The following is a 19786-nucleotide window of genomic DNA, read 5'->3' on the forward strand; positions in this document are numbered from 1 at the left end:
TATTCAGACTCCACCTGCAACTAGAAAGTGGGTTGGAAGGTTGCATTGAAGTATTTAATGTTATTCCTTCTTTAGTGTTACTGCAGCCAGTCAGCACCACACTGGAAGCCAGTGCACTGCCAGGCTGGAAACAAAAACCTGTCATTAAAGGCCAGATGAGAGGAGGCCTTCTCTGTCTACACTCCCAGGATCTGGAACAACATCCCCGTCAACAACGTTAACCCATGTGTGGTTCAGAAAGGATCTTAAGGTTCTTGAAATAAGAGAAAACTGGAGCTCTAAACATTAGGAGTTCTTCCATTGAACATTGGGCCTTGTAAACAATTCTTGAATGTGTTGTATCCCCGATCCAACATCCTCCGCGCTCCACCGGCTCCAGGTGAACAAAGGGTTATTGGCTTCTGTTGTGTCTTATGAGGATGGTGTTGAAGCACAGACACATACGTTAAAGACCAGATCAGAACATCAGACGTGCGCGACCATTCACTTTCATTCCAGTCTCTTGTCCTGCTATCAAGCTGCATTACATTACATAATGATAATTGCAAATGGCCATGATGCATTCAAAGCTTACCTGGTTCCTGCGTATCAATCCCTTGCAGGCCTTTTAGGCACCTGCTATCCGCCCCAGATAGCAAACGTTCTTGAATTCTGGATAGGATTAGCCAATGCAGACACCTGCAGGGCCTTGGCCATGTTCTCTTGTATCCAAAGGATCATGATATTGCTACTTGAATTTCTGTGTGCCTCAATGGTTACTTCATTCACTTGATGAGTATCTGGTCCATAAACTACTCTTTTTACTCAGCTTTTGTGTTTGGACATCTCGTCAATTACTATTTCTAGCTTGCTCCTAGAGATGGAGCGCTTTACTTTCCATATGTGCAGATCCATGTTTGCTGTAGCACGGAGAATGTGTTATGCTCAAGGGATAGGATCAGAAGTACTATTTGATGTCACTTAAAGATGTGAATCTCTCTACAGCAGAGGCATCTTCAGCAGTTTCTTGTATCCTTCAATCTACAAATTGTTCACTTGGGTGGAAATGCATATGTTAAAAAAAAAATGTATCATTTAAATGCATTGCTACACATCTCCCAGTGGCTGCATCAGAGAACTGTGCAGTTCAACGTGTAGGTTCATGAAAAGTGTGCAGCAGGAATCCCATTGTCTAAGAAGCATGAGGCCAATCTGAAACGTCTCACTTGGCGCCAACTATTTAGACATCTAGATGGTGATTTTGAGTTTGGTGGACAGGATATTCTGTTACAAATGCAGGCTGGCTGTGATCTCTACATTCGATGGACAGCAGTCTGTCAGGGTGGCAGACGTAATGTCCGTCAGGGTGGCAGATGTAATGTCCTCTGCCACCCTGACGAACGCAGAACCATCTGCCAATTTCTAGATCTAGGGCCCGATTCACAGAACTAACATAAGACAAAATCCTAAACTTACTACCATTTACTCATTTTGGTATTCACAGAAGGCACTTACTCATTGATAAGTAAGTGCCTTCTGTGAATACCAGAATGAGTAAGTGCCTTCTGTGAATACCAGAATGAGTAAGTGCCTTCTGTGAATACCAGAATGAGTAAGTGCCTTCTGTGAATACCAAAATGGTAGTAAGTTTAGGATTTTGTCTTGTTAGTTCTGTGAATCAGGCCCCTAGTCATTAACTGCACTGTGGAATCACACCGCATACAGCCAATTGCTTTTCATGCACGTCCGACTGCAGGCACAGTGCTTCTTTCGAGTGCACAATCAGTGCTTCCCCCATTTCTCCACATCCATTGCATTGTAAAGATTCAACCTGTAAGCCCCCTTGAAAATATAATGTACATTAAAACCACAATGTACACTCGTGTAACACCACGCTGTGTGGATTGAAGGATATGGACTTCCACTTGTGTAACTAATTGGACCTTACACGGAAGAATCTGTCTGCCAGGATTCCCAGTGATAACTTATTCAGAACTGTAATGCTGCAAGACAAGACTATCACTTTCAGTAGACCTTACAGTATGGTCTTTAGGTGGATGACGACGGGTTCACTCCTAGAATTCCTCCAGTGGTTAATTTGTATAAAAAAAAAAAAGAAAAAAGTGCCGAGGCTCTCGTCAGGAGGCAGCTTGCACCAGCCAATTTCACCTGCTAGCGGCACCTAAAACAGAAGCAGCTGCTAACCATGAAAGAGGGCAGAGAATGTGGCTTAATGGCCAGTGCTGCAGACTGCGGAGCTGGGGAACCAGGTTCAAGTCTCCTCAGTCAGCTCAACATCCTGTGATTCTGGGCAAATCTCTTAATCTCCCCGTAAATTAATGTGTCCTTAACTGGTGCCCATGAAAAGCTCTGCTGTTAATGATTAAGTGCCATGTTGATGATTAAGTGCTGGTGCTGAGCACTGGAAACCACCAGCTCAAATTAGGCACTGAGAACTCAGGCATATATGGGCACTCTTAAAACAACAACTAAGCCTAGAGAGGGAGCAGAGGTTTATTAGTCAGCTTAACCACTCTTTTGGCAAGTGGAAACAGAAAAGGAATTCACAGATAAGGCACCTCAGCCCGAGCTAAAGTTCATAGTCATTTTTTTTTTAGTATTCTCCTAATGTGTGCCTTGCAGGTAGATGACCGTGGTTCTGCACAAGACGGTCATAGTTCAAATCTTGATATGTATAGTAAATGAACACTTTGGGTAGTGCCTTCAGAAGAGGACAGAATAAATGGAAATCAAAGACAACAGTTATACCCTACCTCTTCTTGGGTGACGAGTGGGTGAATGAACGGTGGGTAAATGGCCGTAGACCTAGAAAAAGTTGGTGCGGGGCTTTCAATGTCGTTTCTCACAAGCTCCTTTCAAGAGCTGATGTGAACTCAGCTAGCGCAGTTATTCTAACAGAGTTGGTTTATTCCCACAACTCAAGTGTTACACTCTAGCTTTCCTAGTTTGATTGTAACGGCCCTCATTTGCCCAGGTTCTGTGATGATGGTTATCTTTGGTTTCATATGGGGGATCTACAGTCCAAAATTATTTCATTACAAGACTGGAGGCTGAATTACATCTGGTTCTTCCTTACATTAAATTCTAGCAGCAAAATTTCACAAGCATATTTAAACTAAGAAATTCATAAAAACATGAGAAGATCAATACTTCAGTAAAGTTAACTTACTAAGGGGCCGATTCACAAAGGGCCTTCACACTCGTGGCAGAGGCCCGCAGTTGTGTCAACAGTGCCTGCACTCATGGTGGGGGTCTCTACACTCGTTGTGGGACCTCCGCAATGAGTAACTGCAGTGGGGAAATCCCGCCACGAGTGTGCCCCACTACCACGTCTGCCAGGCCGGGAGTGTGAAGGCCCTTTGTGAATCGGCCCTTAGGTGTTCAAAATCACATATCACAGAGGGTCCTATGGCATCACTGTCCTTGGATAAATAGTTGTGAATACGAGCGACAACTTCCTCTTCTTTGCTGCTCTAGCAGAAAATAAATTTCTCTTTGTTATTCATCTTTTTCTCTTCACCATTTTAATTTGCTACTTGTAACAATATTTCATACCTTCAATATGCTTTATGGGGTTAGGGATATATAAAAGATTGTGGGGGTGGCACGCCTGGACTTTGTTAAAAATGGCATACCTCTGTATTGTCCTTTCCCCAAATCTGCACATATAGCACTGGAATTGTCCCTTTTCAAAAAGTTAGTGATTTTAGCTCATTTATTCCAAAATTGTGATTTAAATGCACGTTTGATTCAATCTTTTTCAAAATGTTCACAGGGCAGGGGAACCTATCAAAAACTTACTATGAGGAAGGCTCCCTTGCTGAAATTCAGATTTATGACATTGTTATTTAAGAAATTAAAATGATTTTTCTATTTTTTTACTATTATGTTTAATGAGTGTCACTGATTGTGCCCTTTAGCCTATTTTATAATTACTGGCCGGAGATTCTTTTTTGAAAATCTGCTGGTGCTCTTCCTGCCTTGGGCTAGCTTCTTGCTGCAGGGGACTCTTTCCCTTCTGAATGTAATTCCTGCAACTAGCATGATTGCCCCCCACCAGTAATCACTGCTGCACCCACTGACTCCTTCTGCCTCAATAAGACCTTTGCAATGCTTCAATCTGCCACCAGCAGCACCTTTTACATCAGATCACACAGATAGAAATGCAATCTATCATCCACAGCCCCCACAATCTCCCGCGTCAGAGCCCTTTTACCGCTTCTGTAGAGAGGGCTCATATGCTCTTAGCTGCACGTCACCAAGCAGTTGCCAAACTCAAGGTCTTTAGAAATATGGGATTTATTTTGTGCAGAATAGCAAAATAGTTTCTCAAAAAATATTGTGTAAAATATATTTGTGGACTGTTATAGTCTCATCTTTGGTAGAGTAAAATGTGAAGTTCAGAAACTGCTTATGCTAGAAGTTGGGATTCACACACACTACATCCAGGACAACTGCAACACTGGCAAACAGGGACCAGGTGGTGGTGGCACTTGAAGGCAAAAGACAGCAAGGGAAGGCGATGGTGGCACTAGTGAAAGGATGATGCAGACACAAGGGAGAAAGAAACCAAAGAACAGAAGTAGGGACAATGAGTAGTGAATGGGAGGTTAAATGGTAGGAAGGGGACGATTCCTATGTTCAAATGAGGAACAGTGAGAAAAGAGGGACAGTAGAGAACATACCGCAAGGGATAGGAGAGAAAACAGAAACCAAGACCAGAAGGAGAGAAGTAAAAAGAACAAAGGCAAGAGATACAGCAACAAGCAAAGAGGAGAAATGGAGACAGGAAGAGAAAGTTGGAGAAGAGAAAAGCAGGAGTTAAACTGGAAACTGAAAGTTAACTGTAAAGATAGTTGAGAGGTACAAACTGAATAGACAGAGGATAGACTGGAGGCTGATGAAAGGCAGGAAAGGAAGGAGGTGGAAGTGAGAAGCACCATTACAAAAAGATAGGAAAGACAGACAAAAGAAAATAGAAGAGCTAAGAGAATGGTGGAAAGAGAGTGATGGAAGGAACATGGAAAAAGAAAGAGGCTGTAAGAAAGACAATAAAGGAGGATGTGACATGAGCAGTACAAAGTTCTGAAGCCGTGTAAATGTCCCGTCAGTCTTCTCTTTGGTACATTTGGACGTTACGAGTGTCCTTTCTGAGCTGGGCATCGGGCTGAGCGACAACACTCATGTGGCACCCCGGACACTGCTTTTAACCCGGCCACTGGACCCTCTCCAAGACCTCAGTGGTCGTCCTTCTTGCGCCTCTGGCGCATACGTAGCTCCTCCACTTGCCTCTCCAGGCTCCGCACCTTGGCCTCCAGCTTTCCACTACTCCGACTGCCTGAGCCCGCCCACCCCAAAAGGGCATACAGCCCAACCAGGCCCATGAGCGATGTGGCGAGCAGGTGGGGGTCTGAAACAGTTGTCACCAAGTAGAAGAAGGCCAAGAGGAAGAGGAAGATCTTCAAGCCCCAGAGGAGTCGGGCGAGGAGGGCGAGGACCACGCCCAGCACCAGAGACAGCATCCAATAACCCAGGAAGGCCAATGTCGCCCACATCAGGATGTGCTGGACCTGCTCAGGGGACAGCCCCAGAAAGCTGGAAATCTGTTTCCCTGAAGGGGAGAAAAGAGAAAGGGCAGAGTCAGGCTGTGATGTAACACACCAGCATGGATCATGAACAAACGCAGGACACGTATCACTCAAAAGAAACGGGGTACTTGTTCCTATGGGGTAAAGGCGATGGGAGAAGGTTGGTATAGGCAGTAGTGAGGGGGTCTTCCTTAATCGGATGCGATGCCCTCACACACCCAAGCGATGTCATGCTTCATTATCGGGCTTTTTGATCCTCATGGGGCCAGCGCTGCAATGCCCCACGAGAGGGCTCTTTCTCGGAGATCTTTATTAATAAAATAGCCATGATGATGCGTGCAAGTGTGTGGAGCTGGTAAGTGGATGTGCCAGTGGTCTAAAACTACCTTAAGTATAACCAATGATAGATTTATTTAGGGGTCCCTTTGGTAGAGTTAAAAACAGTAGAAGTGTGGACGGTCTGTGCGAAATTATGAAGTCCGACTGTCTGGTATGTAATGTGTAACAATTTAATCATACTCGGTCAGGATGACACATTTCACGCCCTCGTGGTCCAGAAGGGATTAGCGGCATTTCTTCAGGACCAGTTGTACACGAGTGCCCTACCCTTGCTCAGGGCGTGTCAAAGTGCAATCATATGTAACATTCCTTAGTGATTAGGCATATGGTCAAGAAAGCACCGGTTGTATTCTCACCCTATCATGTTTCATAATCCAACCTAGGGAGTAAGAAGAGAGGAAAAAAGGGGGGAAGACAACCACAGAATAAATTATTCTGTGTCATGATCAGTGCAAACGGTGGGGCCAGGAGAACCTGGCCACGGCATTTCGTCGCACGGTTATTCCGTAGTCTATAAGCATCATATGTAATTCTGCCAACATTGGGTGCTACCTGTACCCATATATGAAAGTGACCTCACTGTGTATTTGTAAAAAGAAATACGCTGTAAAGCATATCAAGACATACCAACATCTAAAGACAGAAAACAATCTGCTTTTATCATAATTTCAGGCATGAGCGCGGACATTAGTAATTCCTAGATAAGGGCTATGACATCTCTTCTTCCCAATAGCAGGCCTACGTGTACCGTAGGTGAAGGCAGAGGACTGCGTTACTACTGCGGTTGTCAGTCTGGAACGAAATACAGACGGTGCAGTGATGGACTGAGCTCATAATCTGCTCTCCAAGTACTCGCATACTTCTTTCAAATGCATCCGTCCAGCCCAGTGCCATGTGGATTTTGGCGTGTGATTGCCATTTGTTTTGGTTACAGTGGCCAAGTTCTAGTAGAGATCAGTAACTAGCGGTCATGGCAGACACCCCTAGGATGAGCAGGTGATAAGTCAGGATACCTGCAGAATGTTACAAACCATTACTAGGAGGGAACAGGTGCAAAGTGAATTGGGCAGGCATGCAAAACCCAGAAGACAGCCATTGGGAGGTTCTGCACCACTTGAGTTCCTTCTTGAAATGGAGGCGGGAAGTAGGGAAGAAAGTGTCAGCGAAGAGAAGTTTAGAGCACGGGATGCACAGGAGAGAAAGAAACACCAGCTGTCAGCTCCTCTGCCCCCGTGGGTGTTGTATGGTCTGGGACAGGGGCAGGTGGGCTGAAATCCCTCTTATGGTCTTCAAAGAATTAAAGAGTTCCAAGTCTGATTAACAGATCAAGCTTTTTTTTTTTTTTTACAATGACATCCGTGAAGGTGGTAAGTGAAAGGCTGGAAAAAACTGACCTATGAAGGAATATGTGATGGAAAACTACAAATAAGAACAAAGACAGAGCCTTGACCAAGTTACTTCTTAGTGCATGACGGTCTGCTGGCGGCTCTCTAGGGCCAAGGCAGGTGCGTTCTCTGTACAGATCAACACAGCCACTGAGCTCACTGTGGGCAGTCCAATGTCCATCACCAGCAATGCTGCTTTCACCTTTAATTGGTTTTCTGATTAGTGGGGGTATCTTTATTTTTTAATTCCCTTCCACCATGAGTTTCAGGTTTGATTTTCCACTAGGTGGTTCAACCTTCCTTGAAATACATCTGTGACACTTGCACGCAAGTGATGGCTTAGACACAGCCACCTCACTGTGTGGCTGCAGACGGTCCCATTTCAATACGGCGCACTCGCAACTAACTTCAGAAGCGAAAGAAGAAGTGACATGTCAGGTTGTCACCACGCCCGGCATCTGTTTGCACAGATGTTCCTTCTCACTTTCGTGAAGATGCACTCTTCAAAGACTGCACTGAGATGGCCCTACCCTAATGAGGCACATCTTTGTCAAATGTATTTCCAAAGATCACTTCCTACATTTTCTAGTTCCTGGTTCACCTCCCAGTTTCTTGCTTCGAGTATTTAACCTTGAGTTCCAATATTATGCTGTTTTTCCTACTTTTTTTTTTTTTAATATCTTAAGTTCAGCTGGAGGGTCTCAGTTTCCCGATTCCTTGCTCGTCAGACTGGTCGTCTCTGTGTGAGCTTCAGCATCTGGCTGCGTATCTCAGAGAGGCATTTCGAGCGAGTAGATCGATAGACTTGTAGGCGGAGTCGCTTCAATGAGGACATTCAGGGATTGTGGGAGTCAGAGGACCTTATGATGCAGGGGGGTGCGGTACACTTATGGCTGTGACCTAATTCACCTGTTCCCACAGATGAGCGATGAACTTCTCAGCTTTATTTGGCAATGGCTGAGAAATCATAACCACATATACTTGTTGCCTTTAATGCCAATGCTTTGTTACACATGTGTGCCTTAATGTACACAATACGCTACACAACCACGTTTGAATCTGGTTATATTAATCTGGTGTGTTCATGTACCTTGAAATGCATGTTACGTTCCATGAATCTCCTAGGCCCAGAAGCCATTTTATTTTTTGTTGTCCAGATGAACATTTTCTGCATCTTGTAGTAAAGCGAAGCCGCACTTCCAATGTTGGCAATCAAAGGCGTGGTTTTCACAAAGCAGTGTGATCAGAAGGGTGAGAAAGCCTTGAAATACTGATGGTCACACAAACATTCTTCTCATGCGAGGATCCTGCCCCTGCGCATTAGCTTTGTGAGGTTTTTATCACGTGTTCATGTATCCATTGACTTGTACTCGGAAAAAAGCGAATAAAATGTATCAGAAATGTGTGTATTTTTAGCATTAAATTCTCCCGCTGGAGTGTGAACGGAAGCTCTGGTCCTTTTAAATGAAAGCGGTGAGACTGACCCCTCAGGAACACCACCTCAGTGGAGCGGGGGGGAGGGTCTGGGGGTTTCTAACTGGATGGACAGTAGCCAGTTTACTGCAGCGGATCTGTTGCCCAAGCAAGAGGACAGGGTGGGCACAAGGGTCTGTGGGTCTCCCCCGTGCAATGATGCCAACAGCCAGTACAATGAGATGGCAGGCACCTCTACTGTCAGGGGTACAGAGGGGCCACTGAATACTTTAATACTTATTTATGCTGCATCTTGTAAGGCTTGCTTATGGGAAGGAATCCTGCAGTCAGGGTTTCTCCATGTGTATTTGACCTTGCCACCGAAAGACACTTGGATTATGGGGCAGTACTTGAGTAGTTTATCAGAATCGAATCATTTGTGTTAGTTTGCGGAGTGCAAGAACTCATTACATTCGCATTACAGTGCCTGTGCTACAGAGGAGGAAGGCTTTGAATATTTACAAGCACTTGAGTATTTGCAAGGACTCGAGTGGAGTATTTGCAAGCACTTCCCATGGAGGGTTGCCTGGCACAGAAGCAGTCTCCACACTGCACCACTACTTACTGAGCACATCTTACAGAATGTACAGCAGGAAAGGCGTTCTAGCGCTTCGAGTCCGCTCCTTACTTTGGGGCTGGACCGGCTGCTGAACTTCCGTCCTCAATCATTTCTGAAGTTACCAAACGCAGAACAGAGAGTGACTTCCAATGTCTTCTCAGTTCTATTGCTGCTCCGTTTCAGAACTGACTGCGATACTCCGCACTTCAAGCATTACTTTGATAGTGAATGTTGGGCTGTGAGGGACTCCCTTTGTCCTCAAGACAAGAACATGCTGCTGTTACTTACAGTAGTTACTGCTATATCCGGGTTCCCGACTGCAGACCAAACTGACCTACATTCTCAAGTCAATCCCTACTCTTGATATATTGTAGAGTTGTCATCAATACCTGTTCGGTGGAACGCGTTGATTCACTCGAAAAGTGAGTTCTGAGGGGAAGGGACACATCTCCAGCTCACTTCCACGCACTACTGTCCTCCATGCCTCTATGCTCTGGAGGAGACGTAAGATCCATACTCAACTCACTGCAGCAGCTGCGCCATGGCAGTGATTACCCACAGCCTCATCATACGGCTGACCAGACAAATGCCACGACACACAGGTGTTGGAGCGCCCTGTCGCTGCCGCCCTGTCGCCAAGTAACTTGTATGATCACACATATTGAAGGTAAGATCTCTCCAAGCCTAGACAAACAAACCTAAATTTGCAGAACAACTAAGAATGACCCAGCTCCACCAGCTTCTGTAAGGTCCAGACAATGGACGGCATACACCTCTTACTCACCATCGAGTCCGACAACATCCAGGAGCTGTCGCACGAGACCAGAGATTGTGATCAAGCCATTCGAGATACCAGTGCAGACAATCCAGATTAGATTGGAGAGAATCTGAGAGTAAAACAAAAATAAGAAAAAGAACATTAGAACTGAAAGAATGCAAGAAAAAGCTGGAAAAAAATATGGGAAGCAACTGAAAGCTTGAAAAAACGGGAGAAAGAAGGTGGAATATTAAGGGTATAAAGTACACTGAAAGCACAAGTAACTGTAAGCAGACAAGGTAAAGGAGGATGTGAGAACCCAAGAGGGAAAATGTGAGAAACCGAATGCGAGAACCAGAGGAGACTGACACCAAAGGAATATGAGAGGAAGTTGAATAAAGAGGAGTAAGTAAGAACTGGAAGGAATGGGAGAACCTAACAAAACTGCGGAGATCGATGGTATAAACTCACAAATGACTCCAGATTATGAATCCTGCTAGGGTTAAACCCACCTCCTATGAACACAAGGGAGGTCCTTCTAGTAGGACCAGAGAGGTGTGGCCCTTTCAGCCCTGCCCACCAGAACACCACAGACACTTGGGAACGCACAGAGAGGGCTGAGAGCAGCACAGCATTGTACACAGAAGGATGGACAAGAGAAGTGGGCAGTCAATGCACATTTACACAGGACGTTGCGTCCCCAGGTAATGCTGCAGTCACTAGATTTCCAACAAACATTCATTACAAATCATATGTAAACAATCACGAGGATTACACTAGTGTGAGAGATTTCCAACTATTCATATTTTTGTCCATTATCAATATTGTGCAGAGTGCATTTCCACACTCTATATTACATATATACACATACATATATATATTACCTACTGGCGGTCGCCAGTAGGTAGTTATAGTTAGAACCTAGCTTCCATAGGAAAAGCATTTTTTGATTTGCTAATAACTTTTGCGTCGTTTGACGAATGTTCACGAAATTCCCCCCCCCCCCCCCCCCCCCCCCAAAAAGGTCTATCCAGGTCAGCTCCTATCCTGAAAGTTTGCGGGTGATTCATCAAGCGGGGGCTGAGAAAAAAGGGGGGTCCCAAAAAGTGTTTCTCAATGTTAATTTTCATAGGAAATTTTATTACAGGCTACAGCCCTAACTGCTGAACGGAATTACACCAAATTTGGCAAAAAGGTAGAGCTTGGTTCAGAAAGCGACTTTTTTTTTTTTTAAATGGTGTAAATCCGTTCAGTAGTTGTTGAGAAATTAAAAAATAAAAAGTAAAAAAAATCAATTTCCCATAGGAAACTTTAGCTAAGTTTACAACCAGAACTGCTGAACGGAATTATACCAAATTTGGCAAAAAGGTAGTGCTTGATTCAGAAAGTGTCTTTTTTTTTTTTTTAACTGGTGTAAATCCGTTAAGTAGTTGCTGAGAAAGTAAAAAAATGTAAGTTATGATATCTGCGGAAGCCGTGGGTTCGCGCACACTCCTGACCACGCGCTTCACTGTGATTGGCTGCCACGACCTTCACTCTGATTGGCTGCCAACACCCAAACCAGGAAGTGTTGGCAGTCATCTTGTGACTCGGTAGAAAACAGCGAAACAAAGGTGAAAAAAAGAAAAGGGGGCAGGGTAGAAACACCCTGACCCTCTAGGCCTGCTCAGGGCCAAAAAAAGCTTCTTTTTTTTATTTTTAACAATACTTTCGGCGGAATTCGCGCTGGGGTCGCGAATCCCGCCAAAATTATTTTTTTTAAAATGAAGCGAGGGCTCCGAAGCTTCATTAAAAGAGGTCCCCAGGTTGGCCAGGTCCTGGGGGCATTACCCAAATTATAGTTTATAATTGCGGCATCCCCGGGGACTGCCACCTCCCCAGGGCTATTTTAATGACATGCGGAAGGGCACGCAGCCCTCCCGCAGCCCCGGGGACCGCCACACCCCGGGGCTTTTCTAATATCTTCAGGCGGGTTTTTTAAATAAAAATATACCTGTGTGGGGGTTCGAGCCCCCCCACACGCCCCGGGGACCGCAAACTCCCGAGGGCACTAAAATGCAAATGCGGGGGTCTGTTATGGACCCCCCGAGCCCCGGGGACCACCACCTCCCCGGGGCTTTGTAATTGAAGGGAGGGGGGCCGCGTGGCCCCCCTCCTGGAGCCCTCGATGGCCCTGGGGACCGCCGGCTTCTGCAGTGTCCCGAGGTGTCCACCCCCGGGACACTGCTGTTTGCAAAGACAGGGCGGGAGCCGTGCGGCTCCCGCCCTGTCTTGGCAAACTCCGCTTTGGTTCATTGTAGCGAGAGCAAGGAAACCTGCTCTTGCTACAATGAAGCAAAGCAGATTGCTTTTTCACACAGAGAGCTGCATGTCCGTGTGAAAAAGCAATGCCGGCGGGACCGTGGGGGGAGTTAGGGCTCCCCCTACGGTCCCCAACGAAGTGGCCAGGGAGGGGGGCCACACAGCCCCCCTACCCATTAAAAGAATAATACAATTTTAAAAGGCAGCCCGGCCCCCGGGGTGGGGGGGGATGGGGTCCCCAGGGCCACAAATGGCCTGAGGAGGGGGACGTGACCCCCCCCCTCCCAAAAAAAAAAAAGGATGGCCAGGCCCCGGGGGATGGGGTCCCCAATAATGGGCCAGGGAAGGGGGGCCAAGCTTGGCCCCCCTTCCCTATAATAAAAAATAAAAAAAGAAGGCCGTGCATTAGGTCATCAGTGATGTCACTGACCATGCCATGAATGATGTAATATGTGATGTCATCAGCAGTGCATTGCAGGGGCGCGAGTTAGAGTTAGCTGAACTAACTATAACAGTGGAATTTCTCTGGTTTTGTACGAGTGAAATGTCCAACTAACTATAACGTGCCTGAAACCTATGCTTTTTTCAGTGAATTTCAGTGGTTTTTTAAATGCTAATTTCTAACTATAACGTCCCTGAAACCTATGCTTTTTTCAGTGAATTTCAATGGTTTTGTAAACGAAAATTTCTAATTATAAAGGTCATCAATCCTATGGTTTTTCAGTGAATTTCTAAGGTTTTATAAATGCTAATTTCTAACTATAAAATCCCTATCAAGTCCCCTTGAATCCTGAAGGTCCCTGGTGGCCGAGTAGCTCACCAGCTACCTCCAGTAAGTGCCACTACGCTGCAAACGCGGCTTCTGGTGCACCTCTGCTTGGACGCTGAAGTCCATTTGTGTCCTAAGGTCCTCAGGAGACAAGAGGACCTAATCGCCCCACCAGCAGAGCACCACAAGCCACGTTTGCAGAGTGGCGTAAAAAGGGGCGTGATCTCGGACCTCCTCACTGCAACGCAGCTCTGTGGTGCTTACTGGACGTACCTGGTGGGCTAGTTGTCCCCCAGAGAACCTCAGGATTCAAGGAGACTTAATCCCCCTACTTAAAAACGCACCACAGGTGCGTTTTAAGTAGGGGGATTAAGTCCCTTTGAATCCGGAAGGTCCCTGGGGGCCAACTAGCCCACCAGATACCTGCAGTAAGCGCCCAAGGGCTGTGTTGCAGAGAGGAGGTCCGAGGCCACGCCCCTTTTTACACCTCTCTGCAAAGCAGCCCTTTGGCGCTTTTTAAGTAGGGGGGATTAAGTCCACTTGAGTCCTGAGGGTTCCTCAGGCCATTTTTGGCACCGTGGCCCCATCTCCCGGGGCCGGCTTTTAAAAAAAAAAAGATTTATTATATACAAGGATGGCGCGTGGCCCCCCTTCCCTGGGCCACTATTGGCCCTGGGGACCCCATCCCCCGGGGCCTGGCCATCTTTTTTTGTTTTGGGAGGAGGGCCACGCCCACCTCATGCCAATTATGGCCCCGGGAACCCCATCCCCTGGGCCTGGCCACTTCGTTGGGGACCGTGGGGGGAGCCCCAATTCCCCCACGGTCCTGCCGGCTCCCCGCCTCCTGCGGGAGCCAGCATTGCTCTTCCGTGCTGCCCCCCTCCTTTCAATTACAAAGCCCCAGGGAGGTGGTTTTCCCCGGGGCTCAGGGGTCCGTAACAGACCCCAGCATTTGCATTTTAGTGCCCCGGAAAGGTGGCGGTCCCTGGGGCGTTTGTGGGGGCTCGAGCCCCCTCCCCCACACAGGTGTATTTTTTTCTTTTTAAACAAACCCCGGAGTGTGGAGTTCCCCGGGGCAGCGGGGGGGCCGTGTGCCCCCGTGAATATTTTAGAAAAGCCCCGGGGGTTGGCGGCCCCAGGGGCTTGGAGGGGCCTTGGAGGCACAGACCTAACCTGTATTGTGGTTTGCCATCTCTTGTCATTTGTATCTCACACTGGACCAGAAATAAAGCAAAGACACAAAAGAAGGTTGAAAAAACCCACACTTTAATCCCACAAGACATCTCTTCCCTCCCTTTTGTCCCATTACAAACTCCCAAGAGCATCAAAATTCAACCTTTCAATCTCATAACCAGTTCTGGCAGAAGTCCAGGTTGAGGTTTTGGGTTAACTCCATACTGAACCCTTTGGAGACACAGGCTAGCAGCCTTGACAAAAACCAGATCAAATCAATGGGATAAACAATAAGCATTGGCATAGCCAATAGGTCTCACCTTTGGGACCTTATAAGTGTTTAGATACCCAGCACAATATCCTTGGTGCAACAACATCAAGTGTTGCATAGCTAAACACTTATAAGGTCCCAAAGGCGAGACCTACTGGCTATGCCAATGCCTGTTCGTTGTTGGGAGGCGGCATTGAGTCCCTAGGTCAGGAGGTGAGCTGGCTGACTGGGAAAGAATTAAGTTTTTGTGTCCACTTCCCTTTGGGCAACTTATCTAGCCAGTGCATTTTAGAATGAAGGGTGTTGCTCGATTTTTCCCATGTGTTTGTATGGCTTTTGGATTTCTGCCTATGCCCCTTTCATGCTGTGTGCTCTAAGGGCCCGTGTGTGGTTTGTGGTTGTTTGAACACAATTATTTTGTGATACGCCCACCTCCCCAGCAGCTGGGTTTACCTTCTTTGGCCTCCGGCTGTATGGCGTCGCGTTGTATACTTTCTAGTGTGTGTTGGGCAGAGTAGCGCTAGGTTGGCATGAGAAGAACACGATACATTAAAACAGCACTGTGATTACAGGTGGCAGAAGAATGTTTCAGGATGCGATTCAGCAGTTATCCTTAAAAGACCCAGCACTCATTTAATCACCCGTAAGTAAACTCTACCTGTGTACTGCATAACAGAATATGAATAAACTCACGACAATTTCTCAGGAATAGCGTCTGGTCTGTTTTAATTTGGTGATGCAACTGTACGTTTATCACAGAAATACAGAGGAGCTAGGGGTAGAAACACTAAGTGCGCTTCGGACTCGTATTGAACTATGCGTCTCAATGGGGTATCCTGGCAGTCTCTTCGGTTTTTAAGTGCATGCTCTTCCTTCATGAAAACGACTGCTTTTGTTGTGCGTGGCTTTTCTACAGAAGAAAGTGCGTCTTGCTTAGTTTAAACCGTGTGTGAGAATGTCCCTCTGACCGAGTCACAAGCAGCAGTTTACCTCAGGTCAGACTCAATGAAACCATTCTTTGCCATTCGCACCCACGATGACGAAATATTAAAGCCTGCGAGAGCCTTCCCGATGACATGCAGTAGCAGCCATCACAGAACTAGACAGTTACTTCCTTCTGCCGGTCATCCACATGTCACGCCTAAAAGTATGCAGGGTTCAGAATCCTCTTTCCACGACCCATGGGAGACGGAGGCAACAATTAGTTTAACGATTGCTTAAGTAAGGAGGTTTTTTTGGTACCTTTTTAACTCATTCAGTCTTGTCAGGGCACAAGGAAAGCATTCCCATAACAAAACACGAGGTGATACAAGAGAATATGTACACAGAAGGAATGCTAGCCGAGTAAAAAGAGAGACACAAGAAATACTAGCCCAGTAAAAAGAGAGACGCTGTGATTTACAGACATAAGAATTGCTAGCAGAGTAAAACCAGTCGACAAAAACACGGGATTTGGCGTTTTTATTAACCAAGCACGCGAGTGGTGTGCGCGCCACAGCGAGACATCTGTTTTGTATTATCGCGCATGCATCTGGGCACGATAATTTAAAACAGATGTGGCCCCTGCGGGTAACCACTAGCAAAAGGCCGTGGGCGGAGCAAAGGCGGGACATGCACCCGCCTTTGCCCAATTGCGTGCTGTCTTTGAAAGATGCACGCAAAGGCCATTAGCCTGCGAGGAAAAAAAAACGTGTGGTGAGCTTGTGAAGCTTTCTGAAGCCCCTTACTAAAAGTCGAGCAAGCAGCGCATGGGTGCTGCTCTAGGCTCGACCTAGAAACTAAGGATCTTAAAAAGGAATCATAAACTCTGACTGGTGACCGGCACCGTTCGTTATCTGAACAGAATTTTGCTTGCCTTCCCTCTTAAAAGAACTCGGAGTTCTTCACACCATGATGTTCTGAAGCTCACTGGTGGATGGACAGCATGGGAATGCTTGCCTGGAGGAATACTCACAGTGGCATCTAGGCGAGAGGTGTTTGGTGTCATGTATGAGTGACTGACTGACGTGGTGCTCTTATCCTGCCCTGAGGTGCTGCGCTTCATAATGTACTAAAGAGCAGAGGACAGGGACAGAGCACACGAGCAACCCATTGATTTCTCGCTGTGCTAGAGGAGTCTAGGGTGTACATCACATACAGAGAAGCCCACTCCATGCACTGGGACCAGGTCGAGACAGATCCATGTTTTCACCATAGGAGAGGTAGATCAGGGCCCCACAGGTACTGCATGCAGGCGGCCAGGGAAACACGCCCTACTCTGTCACCAGGAGGGAGGGGCAGGTCAGTGACCCACAGGTATGCACTGGTTAGAGGCTGCCAATGGAGGAAGGTTATACCAAAGAGAGGGATTTACACAGTGAAAACAGTCTCCGGGCAATGGAAAACTAAAAAATGCCTTCTACCAAACATCTTTCACAGAAACATTGAACAGACAATGGCCTTTCCTCTCTCAAATGTTTCTTTTACAGTGCTGACCTTGACACAATCGGTTATAAATTCCATCTCTGCACAGCTCTCAGCAACTTTTTAAGTGTGAATATTACTGTACAAGAAAGACAATCACTTTAACAGTACGACAGAGCTATATTTCAAACTGATGCACTGGAGGAAAAAGGTCTCCGGCCAGCGAGTGCACAGCGGCCTTCAGAGAGGGCTTCTGGGAGATCCCTCCAGGTCAAGGAGATCCCTCCAGGGGAGTGCTGGGGATGGGAGTGAGTGCTTACCAGCAGTGTAGTGGAAACCTTAATACTGGTGGCATTCAGAAACCAATGACATCACGTGCTTTTCAGCGGGCCAACCAGTGCACCGTTTTTAGCTCGAAGCCTACCAGACAGCGCAGTAGTTTGCAAAGACATCCTGGGGACATTCTGAAAACATCCCTGAAGTTACCTTCTGCCCAGTGGTGACCATTGCTTTTGCAGTTTGTTTGCTTTCATTTTTGCTGGCTTTACTTGTTTTAGACTCAATGACACTTTAACCCATTCTACGCCACACCACAGCATTCGACTCCCCTCTATGACAAGTAACTCCATCTATGCTACGCCACTCTACGACACTCCATTCAACGCCTCTTCACTCTACATCACTCCACTGTATGCTACTCCCACCCATGATACTCCACTCAACTGTACTCCACACTATGCCACTCAACTTTATCACAATCTATGCCACTCTACTCCACTCCATTTCACTCTACACTACACAACATCACATCACTATAGGTCACTCTACGACCTTCCACAACATTGAGACACTTTACTCCATTGTACGACAGTCTACTCTACGACACACCATACCACTCTACAACACTTTACTCCATGCTACACCACTCCATCCTTTAACACTTTACTTCACTCTATGCCCCTCCTCTCCACGCCACTCTACGCCACTCCACCAGACCCTATGGCACTCCACCCTATGGCACTCCACCCGACTCTACAGCACTATGACCCTCCACAGCACTTTACTCCACTGTACTCTACGATACTCCTTGCACAATCTACTCCACTGTATGACACTATGCCACTCTACCCTATGCCACTCTACAACACTTTACTCCACTCCGTGCTATGCCACTCTACAAAACTGTGCCACTCCCCGCTACTCTCCTCTACACCATAAACATGTGGCCATGCTGAACAGCAGCTGGTGTACAACATAGTTCAATAATTAGCAAAGCCAATAGCTCTTGCATAGGCGAGAACTATTGCCTTTGCCAATGCTCGTTAGGTGTGGCCTTACCAATTCCCTAAAATATACAAAAGGTGGGATTTGGGTCCATCCGGATGGTTCCTCGCTCATCTCATGCAATCGCGGTTTGCTGCGTCATTCCACCCCGCATTCTGGCCGCAAGTGAGGCTGTTTCACACCTCAGAAGTGCACGGAGTCTGACATTATTAAACGTATCTCTTATATCCGCTGTACACCGAAAGCAATCGTTTATTATTTTGCTTATTTCACTGTACTGATGACAGTGCAAATAACGCATCACAAAAAAACACAGTGTGGTCTTAAGGGTGGAGATGCCGTCACAACGGGATTTGTACCAAAATAGAAAATTGAATATGGGTAAAAGGAGGAAAACAAAAACTAACGAACCCAAATTTAAAGACATTACTTGATCTGCTGCGTTGCTAAGAGTGCAGAATTGACTCCATATCTGTACACTCACCAGTGACTTCTCCAGGTGATGGCAGGCTCCACTGCCCAAGACGTGCAGGCTTGGCATGAGATGGTGAACACTTGCCATCAAGCACAGTCAGTGCACCCTCCAGGATGGGGGGCGGGGCCAAGCAACAGAGTCTGTGCACCCTCCAGGATGGGGGGCGGGGCCAAGCACCAGAGTCTGTGCACCCTCCAGGATGGGGGCGGTGCCAAGCACCAGAGTCTGTGCACCCTCCAGGATGGGGGGCGGTGCCAAGCACCAGAGTCTGTGCACCCTCCAGGATGGGGGGCTGGGCCAAGCACCAGAGTCTGTGCACCCTCCAGGATGGGGGGCTGGGCCAGAGTCTGTGCACCCTCCAGGATGGGGGGGCTGGGCCAGAGTCTGTGCACCCTCCAGGATGGGGGGGCTGGGCCAGAGTCTGTGCACCCTCCAGGATGGGGGGGCTGGGCCAGAGTCAGTGCACCCTCCAGGATGGGGGCGGTGCCAAGCACCAGAGTCTGTGCACCCTCCAGGATGGGGGCGGTGCCAAGCACCAGAGTCTGTGCACCCTCCAGGATGGGGGGCTGGGCCAGAGTCTGTGCACCCTCCAGGATGGGGGCTGGGCCAAGCACCAGAGTCAGTGCCCCCTCCAGGATGGGGGGCTGGGCCAAGCACCAGAGTCAGTGCCCCCTCCAGGATGGGGGGCTGGGCCAAGAACCAGAGTCAGTGCCCCCTCCAGGATGGGGGGCTGGGCCAAGCACCAGAGTCAGTGCCCCCTCCAGGATGGGGGGCTGGGCCAAGCACCAGAGTCTGTGCACCCTCCAAGATGGGGGGCTGGGCCAAGCACCAGAGTCAGTGCACCCTCCAGGATGGGGGGCTGGGCCAAGCACCAGAGTCTGTGCACCCTCCAGGATGGGGGGCTGGGCCAAGCACCAGAGTCCGTGCCCCCTCCAGGATGAGGGGCTGGGCCAAGCACCAGAGTCAGTGCACCCTCCAGGGTGGGGGCCTGGGCCAAGCACCAGAGTCT

General features: G+C 47.5%; 1 protein-coding gene across 1 annotated transcript in view; it reads right to left on the bottom strand.

Annotated features, from left to right (window-relative positions):
- Nucleotides 1-4283: 4283 nt before the first annotated feature.
- TMEM109 (transmembrane protein 109) overlaps nt 4284-19786 on the bottom strand; it is a 56528-nt gene continuing 41025 nt past the window's right edge. Inside the window, exons 3-4 of the mRNA XM_085651465.1 lie at nt 10129-10231; nt 4284-5611 (exon numbers count right to left, since the gene is read on the bottom strand). Of these exons, the coding sequence (XP_085507591.1) occupies nt 5238-5611; nt 10129-10231 (477 nt within the window). The 3' untranslated portion in view covers nt 4284-5237. The remainder of the gene's footprint in view (nt 5612-10128; nt 10232-19786) is intronic.

This window comes from Triturus cristatus, chromosome 4_1 (genome assembly GCF_964204655.1).
Source record: "Triturus cristatus chromosome 4_1, aTriCri1.1, whole genome shotgun sequence".
In the NCBI taxonomy this organism is placed as follows: Eukaryota; Metazoa; Chordata; class Amphibia; order Caudata; family Salamandridae; genus Triturus; species Triturus cristatus.